At 29.6% G+C, this 15,920-nt stretch overlaps 1 protein-coding gene across 2 annotated transcripts in view; it reads left to right on the forward strand.

Moving 5' to 3' along the window:
- The first annotated feature begins 7,485 nt into the window (after nt 1-7,485).
- The window catches only part of LOC111087703 (protein MMS22-like), a 126,650-nt gene continuing 118,215 nt past the window's right edge, over nt 7,486-15,920 (forward strand). For both annotated transcript variants that reach the window (XM_022395281.1, XM_022395283.1), the window contains exon 1: nt 7,486-7,567. In XM_022395281.1, the coding sequence (XP_022250989.1) occupies nt 7,561-7,567 (7 nt within the window). In that variant the 5' untranslated portion in view covers nt 7,486-7,560. The remainder of the gene's footprint in view (nt 7,568-15,920) is intronic.

Raw genomic sequence — 15,920 nt, forward strand, 5'->3', positions numbered from 1 at the left:
CTCACTACAAAGTTTGTTATGTGTGGTGCCGTATGCATTTCTATATGAATTTTGATTGTTCTGACTTTAACTATTCTACATCCACCACTTGTTAGTTGGAATATTAATTTGACTGTGATTTTATTCTATTTCTCTTACTTGTGAAAAATTCTCCATATACAGTTAAAAATAAGTATATGTGTTTCTTCACACATTTATTTATTTATTTAAACGTGATAGGAATTTATTTGAAAGAAGAGAGCACAATAAGGAGAACTATGGTATTTTCCCAACTGAGGGGTTCAGGAACAATTTTCCCATTTGCCCTACATAAGTTTAATTTTCGACTAAAACAGAATATAATTTTGATTTCAGTGAGAGTGTGTTTTAATTGAACGAATGGGATTGGTGAAAGGATAGTCATGAAGGAGGTCAGTGAAGGTCTGTTGTTCTTGTCAGGATGTTTTCTTGGCTGATGGGGGCGGGGTGCTGTATTTATGTAAAAAGCTCTCTACTATCACATATCTTGAATTAATATATTTTTTATGCTCGTTATTTTCAACTTAAACTGTACCTTATGCAACACACAAGCTTAAACAACCTCTAATTTATAACATCTCTTTAAAGGGATTGAAACCAATCAGCACTTAATTACATGGTTGTTTTTAGAACTAATTGAGTTGACTGATGCAGTTATAATGCTCACTGAGTTGAAAGTGCAGAGCATGTTTAGCAGTGCTTGGATCCTTAAAAAGAAGTGCTAAAATGCACCATTTCAAACAACTTGTAACAAACATGTATTTCTGAGGGTTTTTTTTTCTGTCATTCACATTTTTAAAAGAAACAACAGTTCCAAATTTTTGTGCCAGTATGTACAAATGATGCATGTCTGTTTTGAAACTTTTTATTAAATAATTCATAGTACTTACATATATACCCAATCTAGAGCTTGTGAGTCTTGTACTTGTAGATCTGTCATGTCTGATATACAGGCCAGCATTGTATTGGTAGGCCTAGTCAGTGAGCCAGTACTATCAATGATAAAATTACAAATGTTAATATTAGTAATTTGGCCATTTGGTTTGAGTTGAAACCCAAATTTTGAAAGTGTGCAAAACTTTTTTATATCTTTCTTTTCTATTTTATTCTTTTAATAATTGCTGTTCTGAGATTGCTGTTTAACCATGTGCTGCATATAGTGTGACACTCTAAGATTGCAAGAACTGGAACTGCCATCTCATTTGCATATAGTTGTAAAATCAAATACTGCTAGAGCTGTATAAAATGAATCACCTTTTATATACTGTTAGAAAAATCAAATATTTAACTATTTTATTTTTCATATAAATACTTTTTAAGTTAATTAGCTTAAGTCATTTGGGATTTTTAAGTCTAATTTCAGACACCCTCTCCCCAAATTGAGAAAATTAAGGGTTTCTATAATTGATAGTTAGGTGAATATTCAGCTGCAAAAGTCCATGTCACCACATGTGATCATGCTCTGTCTTATAACCGGATATCTTGACAATAGCCTTCCCTGCAATGTAGTTTCCACTGCAAAATGCTCCATTGTAAGGCTGCAATGTTCAAAGCACATTCACCACTTTGCAGGACCTACTTCAACAGTCTGATTGCACAGATATCCATAGGTACTCTATCCAGCGACTTTATGGAATAGCATGAATACCCACTTTAGTCTTCAGCTTCTTGAGATATGCAGTGACTGAACTGATATATCATTGAAGCAACTTGTATATACGTGATGTGTATTGCTTTTCCAGATGGAGATCCCTCTTGATTATGTTGAGCACTATTTTCTGTTGACTGTGGATGGTTTCTGCCAATGATATTTGTGATTGTTGATTTTCACCTGTTACAAAATTCTGCTCTTTGCTAACCACAGTTGGAATATGATGTGCAGCAGGTCTCTTGCTGGATGGTCCTGTACCCCAAGCTAATCCATATTCCTTTATTATGCCATTTCATTATATAAAAAGGATATCCCTGTTTTGGAAGGTCTAAATTCTCAAGCTAAACACATAATATTTTGCATATGAAAAGGTTTTTACATATCCTACTGAAAAGCAATAAACTTTTTGTGCCATCAAACTATTTATGAATGCAACACAATATCAAAATGTAGTTCTGATACATGCCATTTTACCACATCTTTATATGAGCTGTGGTTGTCAGAGGACTAGCTGATATGCATATTAAAAATAATTTCAGTATACTGTATTCAATCAAACCTCTGTATTTGTGAGTTTTATTAAAAAGTTTTGTTATTAAAATTCTATATAGAGATATAACTATGGGGCATAATAATAGGAAGTAAATAATTAAAAAAAAAGAAATAATACATATTATTTTTGCAATAGATATTAACTTTAAAATTATATTTACTATAAATTTCTAGTTTTACTTTAAAAATATAATCTTGAGCAATATGTTACTTCAAGATTTTACCAGAAAAAGGTTGTTTGTTGATTAGTTGAAGCAACACTCATGTTACATATGCCTTATGTTTCATTCTTTCATTAAGAGATGTACATTTATAGTAAACTTGGAACTTTTGAAAATACTCCTCCCATGTTATGCTGAAGAAGAAAAAAAACTACTGTTTCCCTGTTTCTTCAAATGCAACCTTACAGGTGCTGTTTACTTCAAAAGGGTTATAATTATGTTTCTTGTTCTAAGCTCTTCTAAAGTGTATTTAGTTGATCATGTATATATATATTTGAACTTGAATAAATTCCTTAATTTTCTGCATGTAATTATTTCCAAAACTTCCTGTAGATGCTTTATGAGTATGTAATGCACCTAGGCTGATTGTAGGTCTTGAGACAATTTAACTACATTTTTTCAAAACATTAAGTCCTTGTTTGAAATTCTAATGTACTGTCTAGCATCATCTAGTGCCTTATTTTGGACATTAAAGTTTTTATTTTATTTGAATAAAATAAAATAAAACTGTATGATGTAAATACTAGGTATCATATTTGAAGTATATTTATAGTAGGTACTCTACATTTCAACGTTATTGTTTAAATAGACTATCTGTCTGAGGAAATAGTGGCAACATGTTAGATCCACATCTCTGAACATCTTGTTGCAATTTAGTTGAAGTGTTGTGATTTGTAACTTCAGACCATACCTAAAATTGACCTCTTCTAGAAAGAGAAAAAGCCAGTGCCCAGTGAAAATTCTTTAATTTCTCAACATATCACCTTATGGCTTTATCAAGAGGTAGACACCAAATAGAACACAAGCCTGGTTTTACCTTAACAAAATGGCTGATGTAATTTAAAATAACAACAATGTATTATCCCTATCATTATGGGTAGCTAGAGGTCAGTGGGCATGTCATCATGTTTATAGACTTGCATTCAGAATTTTATTGGACAACTATTTTAGGAATGTACGTCAGTAAAGTTGGTATCAAATTGTAGATTTTAGTTCAATTTTAGTATTATACATTAGTTAATGTCTTAGTTTGAAAGTAAATATAAAAAAAAAGCTAAATATTGATTTTTGTGTATCACACTGGTATGTCATCTTCTGGGTTTGGTTAGATTACATTTTATGATGCCCACAATATATATATATATGGTGTTTATATTTTCATACGAATTATAAACTAAAGCTTCTGATATTGACAAGCTAGAATATAAAATAAGAACCTCCTAACTTTTCTATTTGCTGAGATATCATAATATTTATCAAGTCCACCATATTGGCTTCGCCCACAACTTTATCATTTGAGAAAACTTGTTTATCTATGCTTTTTTTTTATACCAATAACTTTATAACCAATCAAAAGTTCTACACTTATTCTACATAATTCTGTCACTCTTCCTAAGTTATTTACAAGAGAAAGCCCCCCAGTGGCACAGCGGTATGTCTGCGGACTTACAACGCTAGAAACCGGGTTTCGATACCTGTGGTGGGCAGAGCACAGATAGCCCATTGTGTAGCTTTGTGTTTAATTCCAAACAAATAAACAAATACAAGAGAAAAGCTCTTATATTGTTGGAAAGTTTGAAGTATTATGATCAAGGCTATTTACTAAACAGAAATTATATCTTTTTTTAGACCCAAATACAATTTAGTCAGGAAGCCTAATAAATTACAGTGGATTTATGGAGTATCAGTACAGTAATTTATGATTTTCTAGTTCCAAAATGCTTATATAAATTCTACAAAAATTGTTATTTTTCCATTTCCACGTGTGAAATTGGATGAGGCTCAGCAAATATGGCTCACGAGTGCAAATGAGGACTTTTTGGCATCATAAGTAGTAGAGATAATTGTTTTCCAAATATTTTTCATTTACTCTTTTATGTTTGAAGAAAAATAACTGATACTTAAGTGTTTATTTGAAAATAATACTAATAATATATATATATATATATATTAACGCACACACAAGTGTAATAATATATTATGCGCACACATACATAATGTATGGTAGCCAAGTTTACTTACTTGCAGGTAATACTTTGTAAACACCCGGTTGAACTTGCAGTTAATTGGTGATTAATTTGTTTCTAAAGGTACAATCAAGAAGACTAAACCAAGAATACTTGTCCAATCAAAACAAGCCGTATTTATATTACTGGAAACTACACATTTATTGGTTACTGTGTAAGGAAACAGGATGTTCATAAGCACTTACACACATTTACACCTATACCAACACTAAATCCCAACCACCCAGGAAGATAACTAGCATCCAAATGCTTAAAACGTTTATTGGATCAGATACAACTTTGTACAGAGCCATATCATAAATATTTTCTCTCACTTTTATAAAGTACTTTAAAAAATTCTTGTTGCAACCACTGCAGTGTAAAGAAGCTGGCAAATTCTACCACACTGTGTTCTCAGAGCCGATATTTAAATATATTCTGTAGGATACATCCGCTTTGTCAGAATTTTAAAATAATATTATATATGTATATGGGTTCTGATTTATTTTTTGCCAATTGTTGAAATAAATGGCTTTTGCTTATATTTCTTAATAGCCTGATTTTAATAAAACTTATTTTATTCTGTTTCTATTCTCATTTCATCACAAATATGGTGCTATTGTGCACCGTTTTTGCTGTATTTAATTACAAGCAAATAAACAAACAATCTCAGAGTTTTAGTAGTATATAAATATGTGAAAGGATTAGAAGAAACTTTTAGGAGTTTACTTTGGAACTTAGTGATCCATACTGATAAAAGCAGAAAGTACTATTCATTTTGTTTCGTCTAGTTTGTAAGTCATCTCCTAACAATAAAATTACTACAGAAAATAAATGTGAAAAGGTGAGAGTGTAAGCTCTTTGAAACTTTGCGATCAATATAATAATACTGTACATTTTATTTTGCACATTGCAACCTTTATTTTTGTTATATAACATGGAGAATCAAGTATAATGCTACGGTAGAGGAAATAAATAATAAAATACAAAGTTTAATGAAAAGAGTGTGACATTTAATTACATGGTTATTTATTTTTTCATTTGTTTTCTTTATTCATTATTATAAAAGTAAATAAAATTATAAAAATAGAAATTCATTAGGTTAGATAATGAAAGAAAAATAATTAAAATCTTCATAGAGTATAGTAGCGAGCAGTTTGTGCATTATGCTATTTGATATGGTAACTTGAGCTGCATGTGTGCATTGTAATTTTCAACTTGTGTCGGGGTATTTCTAGTCAGGTATGGTTCAGAGGTCAATAAAACAAAAAAAATTAATAAATATTTGTGATTTCCTTTCACAATTTGTAAGATAGCCATGTTGCTTTGTGCCAAAAAATGCCAAACTAACCAACCACAATTTGCAGTTATTATAGAACAATAGAAATGGTAATTTAGATTTATTTCCTCATTTTTATGATGATTACAAGGTTGGTCAAATTGACTAACACTGTATAGAATTAAGGCTTATAAAATAAAAGATAAAATTTAAAGTTTTATTCAAAAAAACATTTTATAGTTATTTATGAGGATATAGAAAAGATGCAAATGAAACTTAAAACTTTCAGACAAAGAAAAGTATTTTTAATCTTAAAGTCCAATTTACTTTGCATGTTGGATAGTCAACATTCTGAAAAAAAAACAATTTCATGAGAAAATCTTTAATTAAAAAATCTTAATACTTAATTTAAATACCAGACATTTTGTGTACAAAAGCCTTGTAATGTTTACCAATAGCCTTCAAAAACTTGTGAAGATACTCATACATTATAAAAAATGATAGTACAATTACTCTTATGGATACATTTGTGGTTACGGGCTGGGTGGATTCCACCTAGCCCCTATTTGTAGGGTTATCATGTAACATCTGACATTACTACATAAAGAAATAAAGTAGGTGTTAAAATGTTCATATATACACAAGTCCACCATTTTAAGTGGAAACCCTTTATCCCTGTTGATTGAAGACTTCTCAGATCTAATGAGAAGGAACGCATTGTACTTCCTGTCCCAGCTGTTGCATTTTCTTTCTATTTTAAGACTATAAGGGTGATTGGATTTAGACACACTATTCTCAATAACAAAATGTGCTACAATTGCATTTCTATCAATCTCACCCAGCATTGTAGCATGAAGATGTTCTATGCAATGCTCTTTTATGGGTCTCTCAGTTTCTTCATTATATTTTTCATTGCAAATACCACAAGAGATACTGTAGACTACATCTTTCTCCTTACATTCCTTCAGAAGTCATAGATTGCATGTGATACAGCTGTTCTTCTGACAATGATTGCGAGGTTTAATGCTGAGCACACTAAGCAAAACACGCTTAGCAAATGTCCAGGCTTTTTTATTACACTTACAGATAAACCCAATTTCATCACAGCATTCTTAATGATATTATTAACCATAGGACTAATAAAGTTACTCAAGGAGACTTTTGGAAGTTGTTGATGGACTTCAGAAACTACGTAAAAAAGAGAAAGACAGTATTGACTTCAGTGTATTGTGCAAGAGCCTTCACAGTGGAAAATACACTGTAAAGCATATTGAAAACCATCACATCAGTGGTGGTAGACATTTTCTGTAAAGTGTAGTCATTCATCCACTTGTCAGTACCATAGATTTTGAGAAATATACCCTTCTATAGTTCACCAGGAAGTTGTCCATTTGAAACATTTTTACATTTAGTTTCCTATTGTACTAGGCAGTTGTCTGTTTAAAACTTTTTTTTTCATTTATGCTGTACTATGTAAGGTCATGCACCCATGCTGAAACTGTAATTAAGAAAACTTGATGTCTTCAAATTGTGGTAAAAGTTGTCTTCATTTTTTAATACATAATGTTTACATTAGAAAGGTTATTGAATTATTTAAAATCATTTTGAGTTTATGTTGTAGTGTAATGAATGCATGATTGCTATGATTCTTGACCATGCATCTCTGAATTTTGAAATGGAATGATAGATAGCATTGTGCTGTAATGAATATGATCTATTTGCTTTTGATATTTCTTGTTTGGTTGATTTCAGTTCTTCTGGGTGTATTTACATCGTATTTTTCAAGAACTTTTAACTTTGAAATCAAATACAGCAGAGCCCAATGTGAATGAAATGACAAGTGAGTTACCTTTTTTTTTTATATGTTATCAAAATTTAATATGAATATGTTGCAATTTAACAGTAGATAGTCCAAATAGAATAAGTTAGATACTAGTGGGTATATTTTCATAATAAACTGATGGCTAGCAAGAACTCTGCAAACTAAACCTACTTGCTAACCCTTGTACCCACTGAGTAACTGTTTTGGTATTTGTTTTATATATAAAAGTTCCTTGACACTTTTTAAAATAATATTAAATAATTTATTTTATAAGTCAGAACTAATTACTCTAAAACATCTTTAAAGCTTGTAACACTACAAATGGGAAGAAAAATTAATACAAACTACTGTTGACATCACTATTTGTATAACATATATGTAGTTCCCATCTAAGAAAATGTATTTAGATACTTATTTCATGAACATAAGTAGGTGTTCTGTTTTCAAAACATCAATATTTAACCAAATTATATTTTTTTAATATGTTCCATTTTATTTTTAACAGTGAGCAAAGTGGGTTTTTCAGAATTGAAGTGAATTTATATATAAAGGGGAACAAATCTAGATTTGGAATCTTTAGCCTAAGCTAGTATCTGAACTACTGTACTGCTTCTTTGCTGTTGGTGAATAATGATGCGTTTTTTATAGGGTATAACATGAATTTGCATTTGTATCTTTCAGAAGAACTGGCATTTTGATTTAAGCTTGTGATTGGCGGCTTTGTCTTAAAAGACCCTTAACTTAGTAGCATTAAATTATTATAAGAGTGATATTTCCTCACAATATGGTGGTTTAGTGATATTTGCATATTAACTCACTTTGGATTGGATTTTTTGGATGATCAACTTGCCATTAAAACTGAAAACACTACAGATCTCTTGGAAAACTTTCATAATCTCTTAAATGTTGTCATTAGTGGGATGTTGGTAAATTGTCTGGACATTGCAGACATTTACATAGACATGCTTTATCCAATGTAGCAATGTGGTAATCTCAAGGATAAAACTAACACACAGGTACTCAATCTACTACTCAAAATACTAGAGGTTCAAGGATGTACTATGTGAAATGATAGAGTATATGCATTCTTGAAGTCAAAATAGAATCAAATGTTTTATTGTAGAAATACTGGAAATAAAAAGGCTGTTCTGCTAATGGTTAAACTATTGCGGTATGGAAGAATGTAACACTTTCCACACAAGCTTAGTCGAATCAACCAAGTTCTTAATATTTTGTGCTTGTTACAGTATCCATACTATAACTTTTAATACAGTATGTGTATCTTCACAAAATTTGGCAGACTTTGATTTTTATATATCATATGTTATTTGTTAGTTTCTCTATCCTAACTATATATATAAAGGTACTCATTTTACAAGACTTTTATGCAAAAAAAATTAGGTTTTTTAATTAATTATTTTTAAAAGATTTCTCTGAATATATCGATTAGTTTTGTTTACTAGTTCGAATGCAAAGTGATTTTCATTTTAAGATTAAAAATACTTTTATTCATCTGAAATTTTCAAATTTCATTTGTGTAATCTCTAAAATATTCTACATAATTATGAAGTGTTATTTTTCAGTAAAACTTTATATTTTATCTGTTATTTTTCTATCATTTCTCTGTATACAAGTTTGGTCAATTTGATGGACCTTGTAACTACCACCAGCATACCTTATGAAAATTTTTTATTACTACTATTATTTATTTTACCTAATCTAACCTAAAAAGTATCTAATTTCTACATTTTAATTACTTTTATAATAATAGATAAAGAATACACAGGAAAAAAAAGAAAAAAGTACTTACCTGGATCTTTTTTGATGTTGACTGTCAATGACACTGAACCTTACTTTTTTGTGCTAAAGTTACCACTGCACTAAATGATAAATATATTTATTTAATTAAATAATGCAACAAAGAACATGCAGAAAGCAGACAATGTTTCATAACTATCACAATTTTTCTGGCTTTCTAACTATACGACAAGAGCTGTTAAAATTCAGCGAAGCTCTTTGATGTGTTTCCTGTGGGATTAAAAGTTTGAACTGGAAGCAAAATAAACAATTCTCTATACAGAAAACAACGAAATGTAATACATCATTTGATAGATTAAATCTTGGCTTTCTATTGGTTATAAATAATATAGTATTAAACTTCAGAGAGAACTATTAGCAATTTCTGAAAGAGAGAATGTGACAGTGGGGTCTAATTTTCTATTTTATGGCTCTGTAACCAAATAAGATTAAAGGCTATAAAAATTATGCTTTGCCTGAGTGATTACAACATTATAATATATAATTTACTTTAAATTTCATACTTCTTGGAAGGGTGGTAAATAAATTAGATAAGAGAGGGTTCCTAGAGAGCAAATATCAGAATTTTCACACATCAGGATATTGAGGATTTTTGTTAAATATTGCTTTATACAATTAAGAACTTAAAACTTATATAATGTTAAAATTTGGATTATTAGCTATGTTTTTATTCCAAGTTTATTTAGATACCATGATAAGAAAGTAGTTTAATTACATTTTGATTGTAACTCACTAAAACCTCCTGACATGTTCCCAAAATGATGTCCATTCTGAAAGAGTTAAATTAAAAAAGAATGGATTAAATTGTATTTCAAAGAGCAATAGACGTAGAGGTTTTGTTGGATTTGGAATAGAACACAGTCAACAAACAGAGATGTAAGACAATTATTGAACAGCAAATCTTGACTATTATATTGGAAAATATGACTCTCTCCTTGGAGATTGAAGAGATTATGATCTGAATGTGCCAAAACTGGATTCATATTACACATTCTTTTTGTAGCTTACCAATTAGAAAACAGGCACTGGAATGGATAAATATAACTATTTCATGTCACAGTTTCAAAGAACTCTTGCACATGACGTCAAAAATTCTCTTCGACCAATAAAGAGCAGTATTTATCAATATAAGATTTGGTAAAGCTTTACATGCTAGCAATGACATAAATATTGCCTTTGACAAAACTCACAGATTTAAAATTTTACAGTTATTCAGTTTCTCGATATGTTTCTTTATGCATGTAGCTAAGATTATTTACAGCATCATATAACATGATATTAGAAGGTACCTTTGTCATTTTTTACCTAAGATGAATGTAACCACTCTGGTATCCAATATGATGGAGTAAACTATAAACCTCATGACTTTTAGATATCAGTCCAAGATACAAGATAAATTAGGATGCAATACAACTCTCCAAGGAAACAGCAGATAAGTTTCTTGACTGGAAAGTTTAAAGAAAGTAACACCTGAAGCTAAATTTAGCCCATGACTTCAACTGGAGTTTACCAGCTACAGACTTTAAACTTAGAATTTTTTTTTAATTTGTGCATGCAAAATATATGCTATAGGGGAGTAAGGTATGTAGTATTTGCATACTACAGTCTTCTTTTATCTTATGATTTTCCTCATGTTATCTTTAAACACCAATTAAAATCATATGAAAACCACATTCTTTGATACTGTACTTGTGTTTGTAATTGGTTGGACACTATAAAACTCGTATAAGGAAAGAAAGAAAATCCAAAAATGAGATTGCAGTTAGTCTGAGTGCAAAGTGATTTTCATGTTAAAAATAAAAATATTTTTCCCTTCTTACAGTTTTCATATTTCATTTGCATTTTTTTTGGTAAAACTATAATTTATCTTTTATTTTTGTCTACCCCCAATATTTACTGTGGGTGGCAAAATCTACAGACACACATAATACAATTTCATTAACAAGTTTAAGTACTGAAAAATGTTTACATATTCATATTTCGTTTATGTAACAGCTAGAACCTTCTAATTAATAACAAAAGTTCTTTTTTTTGTAAATGATACTTGAAATTGTCAGTACTTGGTGAAACTCCATTATTTGTATAAAACTATAATTTATCTTTTATTTTTGTCTACCCTAACATTATCTGTAGCAAAATCCTAAATTTACTAGATATTATTGAGTCATAGTGATTCAGACTGTAATTAGTTTTTTTTACATTGGACCATAGCTTCTTCATGATGTTTTCAGCTTAATATCATCTGTCAGATTATATATATAGGCCTTCTTCACCAGCCATTCAAGCTTTGCACCTTTACCCTTACCTTAACTAAAAATTCATATATGTATATGTAATTTAACAGTAAATTAAGATAGAATTGCTTGTTTTGCAGTTAAGCACAAAACTACACATTGGGCTATCTGTGCTCTTACCATCATGGGTATCGAAACCTGGTTTCTAGTACTGTAAGTCTGCAGACATACCGCTGTGCCACTGGGGGGCAATTATGATAGGAGTTTGTAACATTAAAATAAATATTAAACCAGTGTAAATAAAAAATATTTTATTATACTTCAATACATTGTGTCTTTATGTGTTCATATCACCTTTTTGGAAGGTAATCTAATAAAATAATAAATGATAATAATGGGATTCAGTAAAATCATATGAAAATCACAATCTCTTACACTATACTCATGTTTGTAATTGGTTAAATAGTATGAAACCCATATCAGGATAGAGAGAGAGAGAATTTAAAAATGAGACTGCAACTAGTCTGAGTGCAAAATCATGACAAACATAATGTGAGATAATGAAGAAAATGCATTAGAGAGATACTATTTAGAATCTCATAGCTAGTGAAAGTTTCAATATTTTAAACTTCAAACAAACACTAATATTGTATCAGCGATTGTAATTTTCTTATGATTTTACTGGGTACTGTTATTATTTTTTTAATTGCCATTTAACTTAAAATTAAGAGAAAACAACATGTTGTAAAATATAGAAAATGCCTTGGAGAGATAAGATTGGATATGGTTATTTAAAATCTTGTAGCTAGAGAGAGTTTTAATATTTAAACTTTTTAAACAAACATGAGTATTGTATCAGGGATTGTAATTTTCATATGATTTTACTGGATCCTGTTATTATTGATATTGATATTTAAGTTAAAGTTGAGGTTACTTTGCACTTAGATTAGTTACAGTCTGAGTATATACCAAGCTTAGGTAAAGTAAGTGTAAAGGTACAAAGTGCCAGTTAATAAGTCCTTACAGATTTCATATTAGACCCTTCTCTTCCACACTTGTTCTCCAATTTAGAGTCTGTACACTGTAACCTTGAATCTCTTTTTATTTGTGGTTCCTGTTATGGACTATGTAGCCAACAAAGTGAAAACATATAGGTTGGATAGCTTATGGTGTTGTGGTGCAGGTGAAAGTAAGGCATCAAACTGCCTTGGGATAGGTCAAAGGTATGGGTTCCTTTGGCACAACTTTAGATAGATAGCTTAAAGAAGTCAGGAGTTAAGCTGGTGCTTGTCTCGTTCATCTCATCTTACTCTCATCATCAAAAGGTGAGATAACCTAGAAGTTGGAGACTGGGATGAGGCAGTCCACGATCATTATTGTCTGAGCTGAAGGAGCATCCTTTTCCACTAACTTAATTTTTAATGAAGTATTCACCGGATTCTCTGGCTTAACACTCTCATTATGGGGTTGGTCAAATTGGCTGAGTTTGTGACCTCAAATTAACTTTTAGAGTATCCATACTATAACTTCTAATATATTTTGTGTATCTTCACGAAATTTTGGAAGCTTTCAGTAAGCAGTAAGAGAATTTTGTAGACAAAACTTCGGAATTTTTAATGAAGTATTTCCTTAAAAATTTCTTCTTGAATATATGTAGTTAAAGTGTTGAGTGCTTCGAGTACAAAGTGATTTTCATGTTAAGGTTAAAAAATACTTTTCTTCATATATACTTAGCCAGTTGTAGGCTTAGAATTTTTGTAAAATACAGAATTGACAATATATACATTATTAATAATAAATAACAATATGAATGTAATTACATGAAGTATTTATTAGATATTTTTGAAAGCAAAAACAAGAGAAATTAAACAATATGTAATATGAATTCAGTCAATAATATTAAAATAGATATGAATCCAATGAAGAATTATTTAGAGATTGAAGAAGAGTTTTTATGGACAACATCTCTTTTTTTATCACATGTTCAGTTTCATGCTTAGCTGCTGAGAGGATTTTAAAGTTACAGAGAGAAATTGAATGTTGTTTCATGTTCGTAAACAGCAGAGTTATGAGGGTTTGTAACTTTTCTACCAGTTTGTACTGAAATATCCATATGGTCAAATATTAGTACTTTAAGGTGACTTTAGTTTCATCATTATAAGAGGCTTTGCAATCTTTGTACATGTATAGATAGATGAGATGTGAGCAATGGACATCCAGTACACAATCTTTTAAGTGGAAAAAATTTAAAATCTGAAATTTGCTTTAAAAATTACTTTAGATTAACTTGAGGATAGTAACAGTTACATAATTTTTTAAACTGCTTCTTGATAAGAGAGCTCTGTTTTCAAAGATTTGGTAAACAGGTGAATAAAGATAGTTTGGGTACACTAAGTATTTTAGGTGGCTTGGCAAACACATTTGTTAGAAATGAGCAAGTTATTTTCTCCAATATATTATTTGGGTAGCCATTCTGAAAAAGAGTGTTTTGTATAAAAGAAATCTCTTTGTGAATGGTCAGATAGGAAGAGGTAAAGTTCTAGGTCCTATTTAGTAGGCAGAGTCTGAGATTGAATTTGTAAGAAAAAGGTGCAAAACTGTCAAACTGGGTGAAAATGCATTTTGAAGGTATTTTAAGCTATAAAACATTGCTAATTACTTTGACATCTTTTAGAGAAAATGCAGTATTAAGATATTGTAATTGGTAAAAAGGAACAGTCTTGTGGAATTTTCAAGAAGATTGTAGGGGTGTGTGGTTTTTAACTGTAGTGGATTTGAATTATATGTATATTTATTTATTCACTGTATTTTAATTTTTATATCTTTTGATACCTTGAAAAATAATATATATAATCTCACTAATTATATTATTCATCCTGAGACTACATTTTCCTAAAAATATTTCATTGATCCATATAATTTGGAAAAGATATAATGAAGATGTTTTAAAAAAATTTAGGATTGCTGATAAACTTTAAACTACAGAAAACAAGATTGCTTGTACATTATTAAATGAGTATGTACAATATGCCTTGGTTCCAAATTTTTGAAATTTAAATTGGCTAATTATAACTTAAGATCTAATAAATATTACAGATTTTTCAAAAAAGAAGTTTTTAACTTTAGAATTGACATATAAACTGAAGCTGCCTCAAATTTAGATTTTGAATGAAATAAGGTTGAAACAAATAGAAAAGTTGTATAAATTAAAGCATGAAATGTTTAGCATGCCTTATGTTCTTAGAAGATTCTACTCAGGTCATTTATAATTTCTCAGATTATCAGTTAACTCAAGTAGAAGAAAAGGTATTATCACGATGATTAAAGTTTTTCAATTACTCCTAAAAAATTGGATTATGTAGAATATTTTTCTTGTTTTGAATAGTTACTATAGAAATTAAAATGCATATCATTAGGTGAAGGAACTTTTTTGTTTCATAACATATTTACTAAAATTTCAGTTTTGGAATTTTCAGGATAATATAGTTTTGACTTGAAGAAAGTTCAAAAGAACTTATCTAAATAAGAATTTTTGGCTTTAAAACATCTCGGCTCACTTGATAATTTTGTAATTCTTGAAATGGATAAAGGTAATGGTGTAGTGATTTTGAATAAAAAATTATATAGACAAAGTTTTAACTATTTTAAATGATAACACTAAATTTAAGAAATTAGAATCGGATCTTACAGTAACAAAAGAAAGACGTTGACAGAATTATTTGTTAAAAATTAAAAAAGAAGGTTTGATATCTGATGTCATCTATAATGAAATTAGACCAGTTGGTTCTCATTATCAAATATTTTTTGGGTTACATAAAATACATAAATTGTCCCATTAGACCAATTGTGCCAAGTATAGATACCTTCACTTATAAATTAGCAGGTTTTTGGTGTTTTTTTTAATCTCATGTAACTAATGAACATACAGTAAAAATATAGTTTTGAATTTTCCAAAGATATACCTAAAGTGGTTTTTGATGAACCTGTCTATATTGCCAGTCTTGACACTGAGTTCTTATATACAAATTTACCATTAAATGAAGTAATTGAGTTTAGTAGTAATTTAATTTTTCAAAATTCTGAAGTTATTAGGGGTATAACTAAACCTGTTTTTATAAAATTATTAGAGTTTGTCACCAAAAAAATCAAATATTTTTCTTAGTGGTTGTCATTATGAACAACAAGATGGGGTGTTTATGAGTTGGAGTATTGTACCATGTTTGGCTAATTTGTTTTTAAGTTATTACATGGTTAAAAAGTTTAAACTTTATACTATAAAAAAATATGTTGATGATACTTTTGTAGTTTTTAAGAATAAA

This window comes from Limulus polyphemus, unplaced genomic scaffold (assembly GCF_000517525.1).
Source record: "Limulus polyphemus unplaced genomic scaffold, Limulus_polyphemus-2.1.2 Scaffold2506, whole genome shotgun sequence".
NCBI lineage: Eukaryota > Metazoa > Arthropoda > Merostomata > Xiphosura > Limulidae > Limulus > Limulus polyphemus.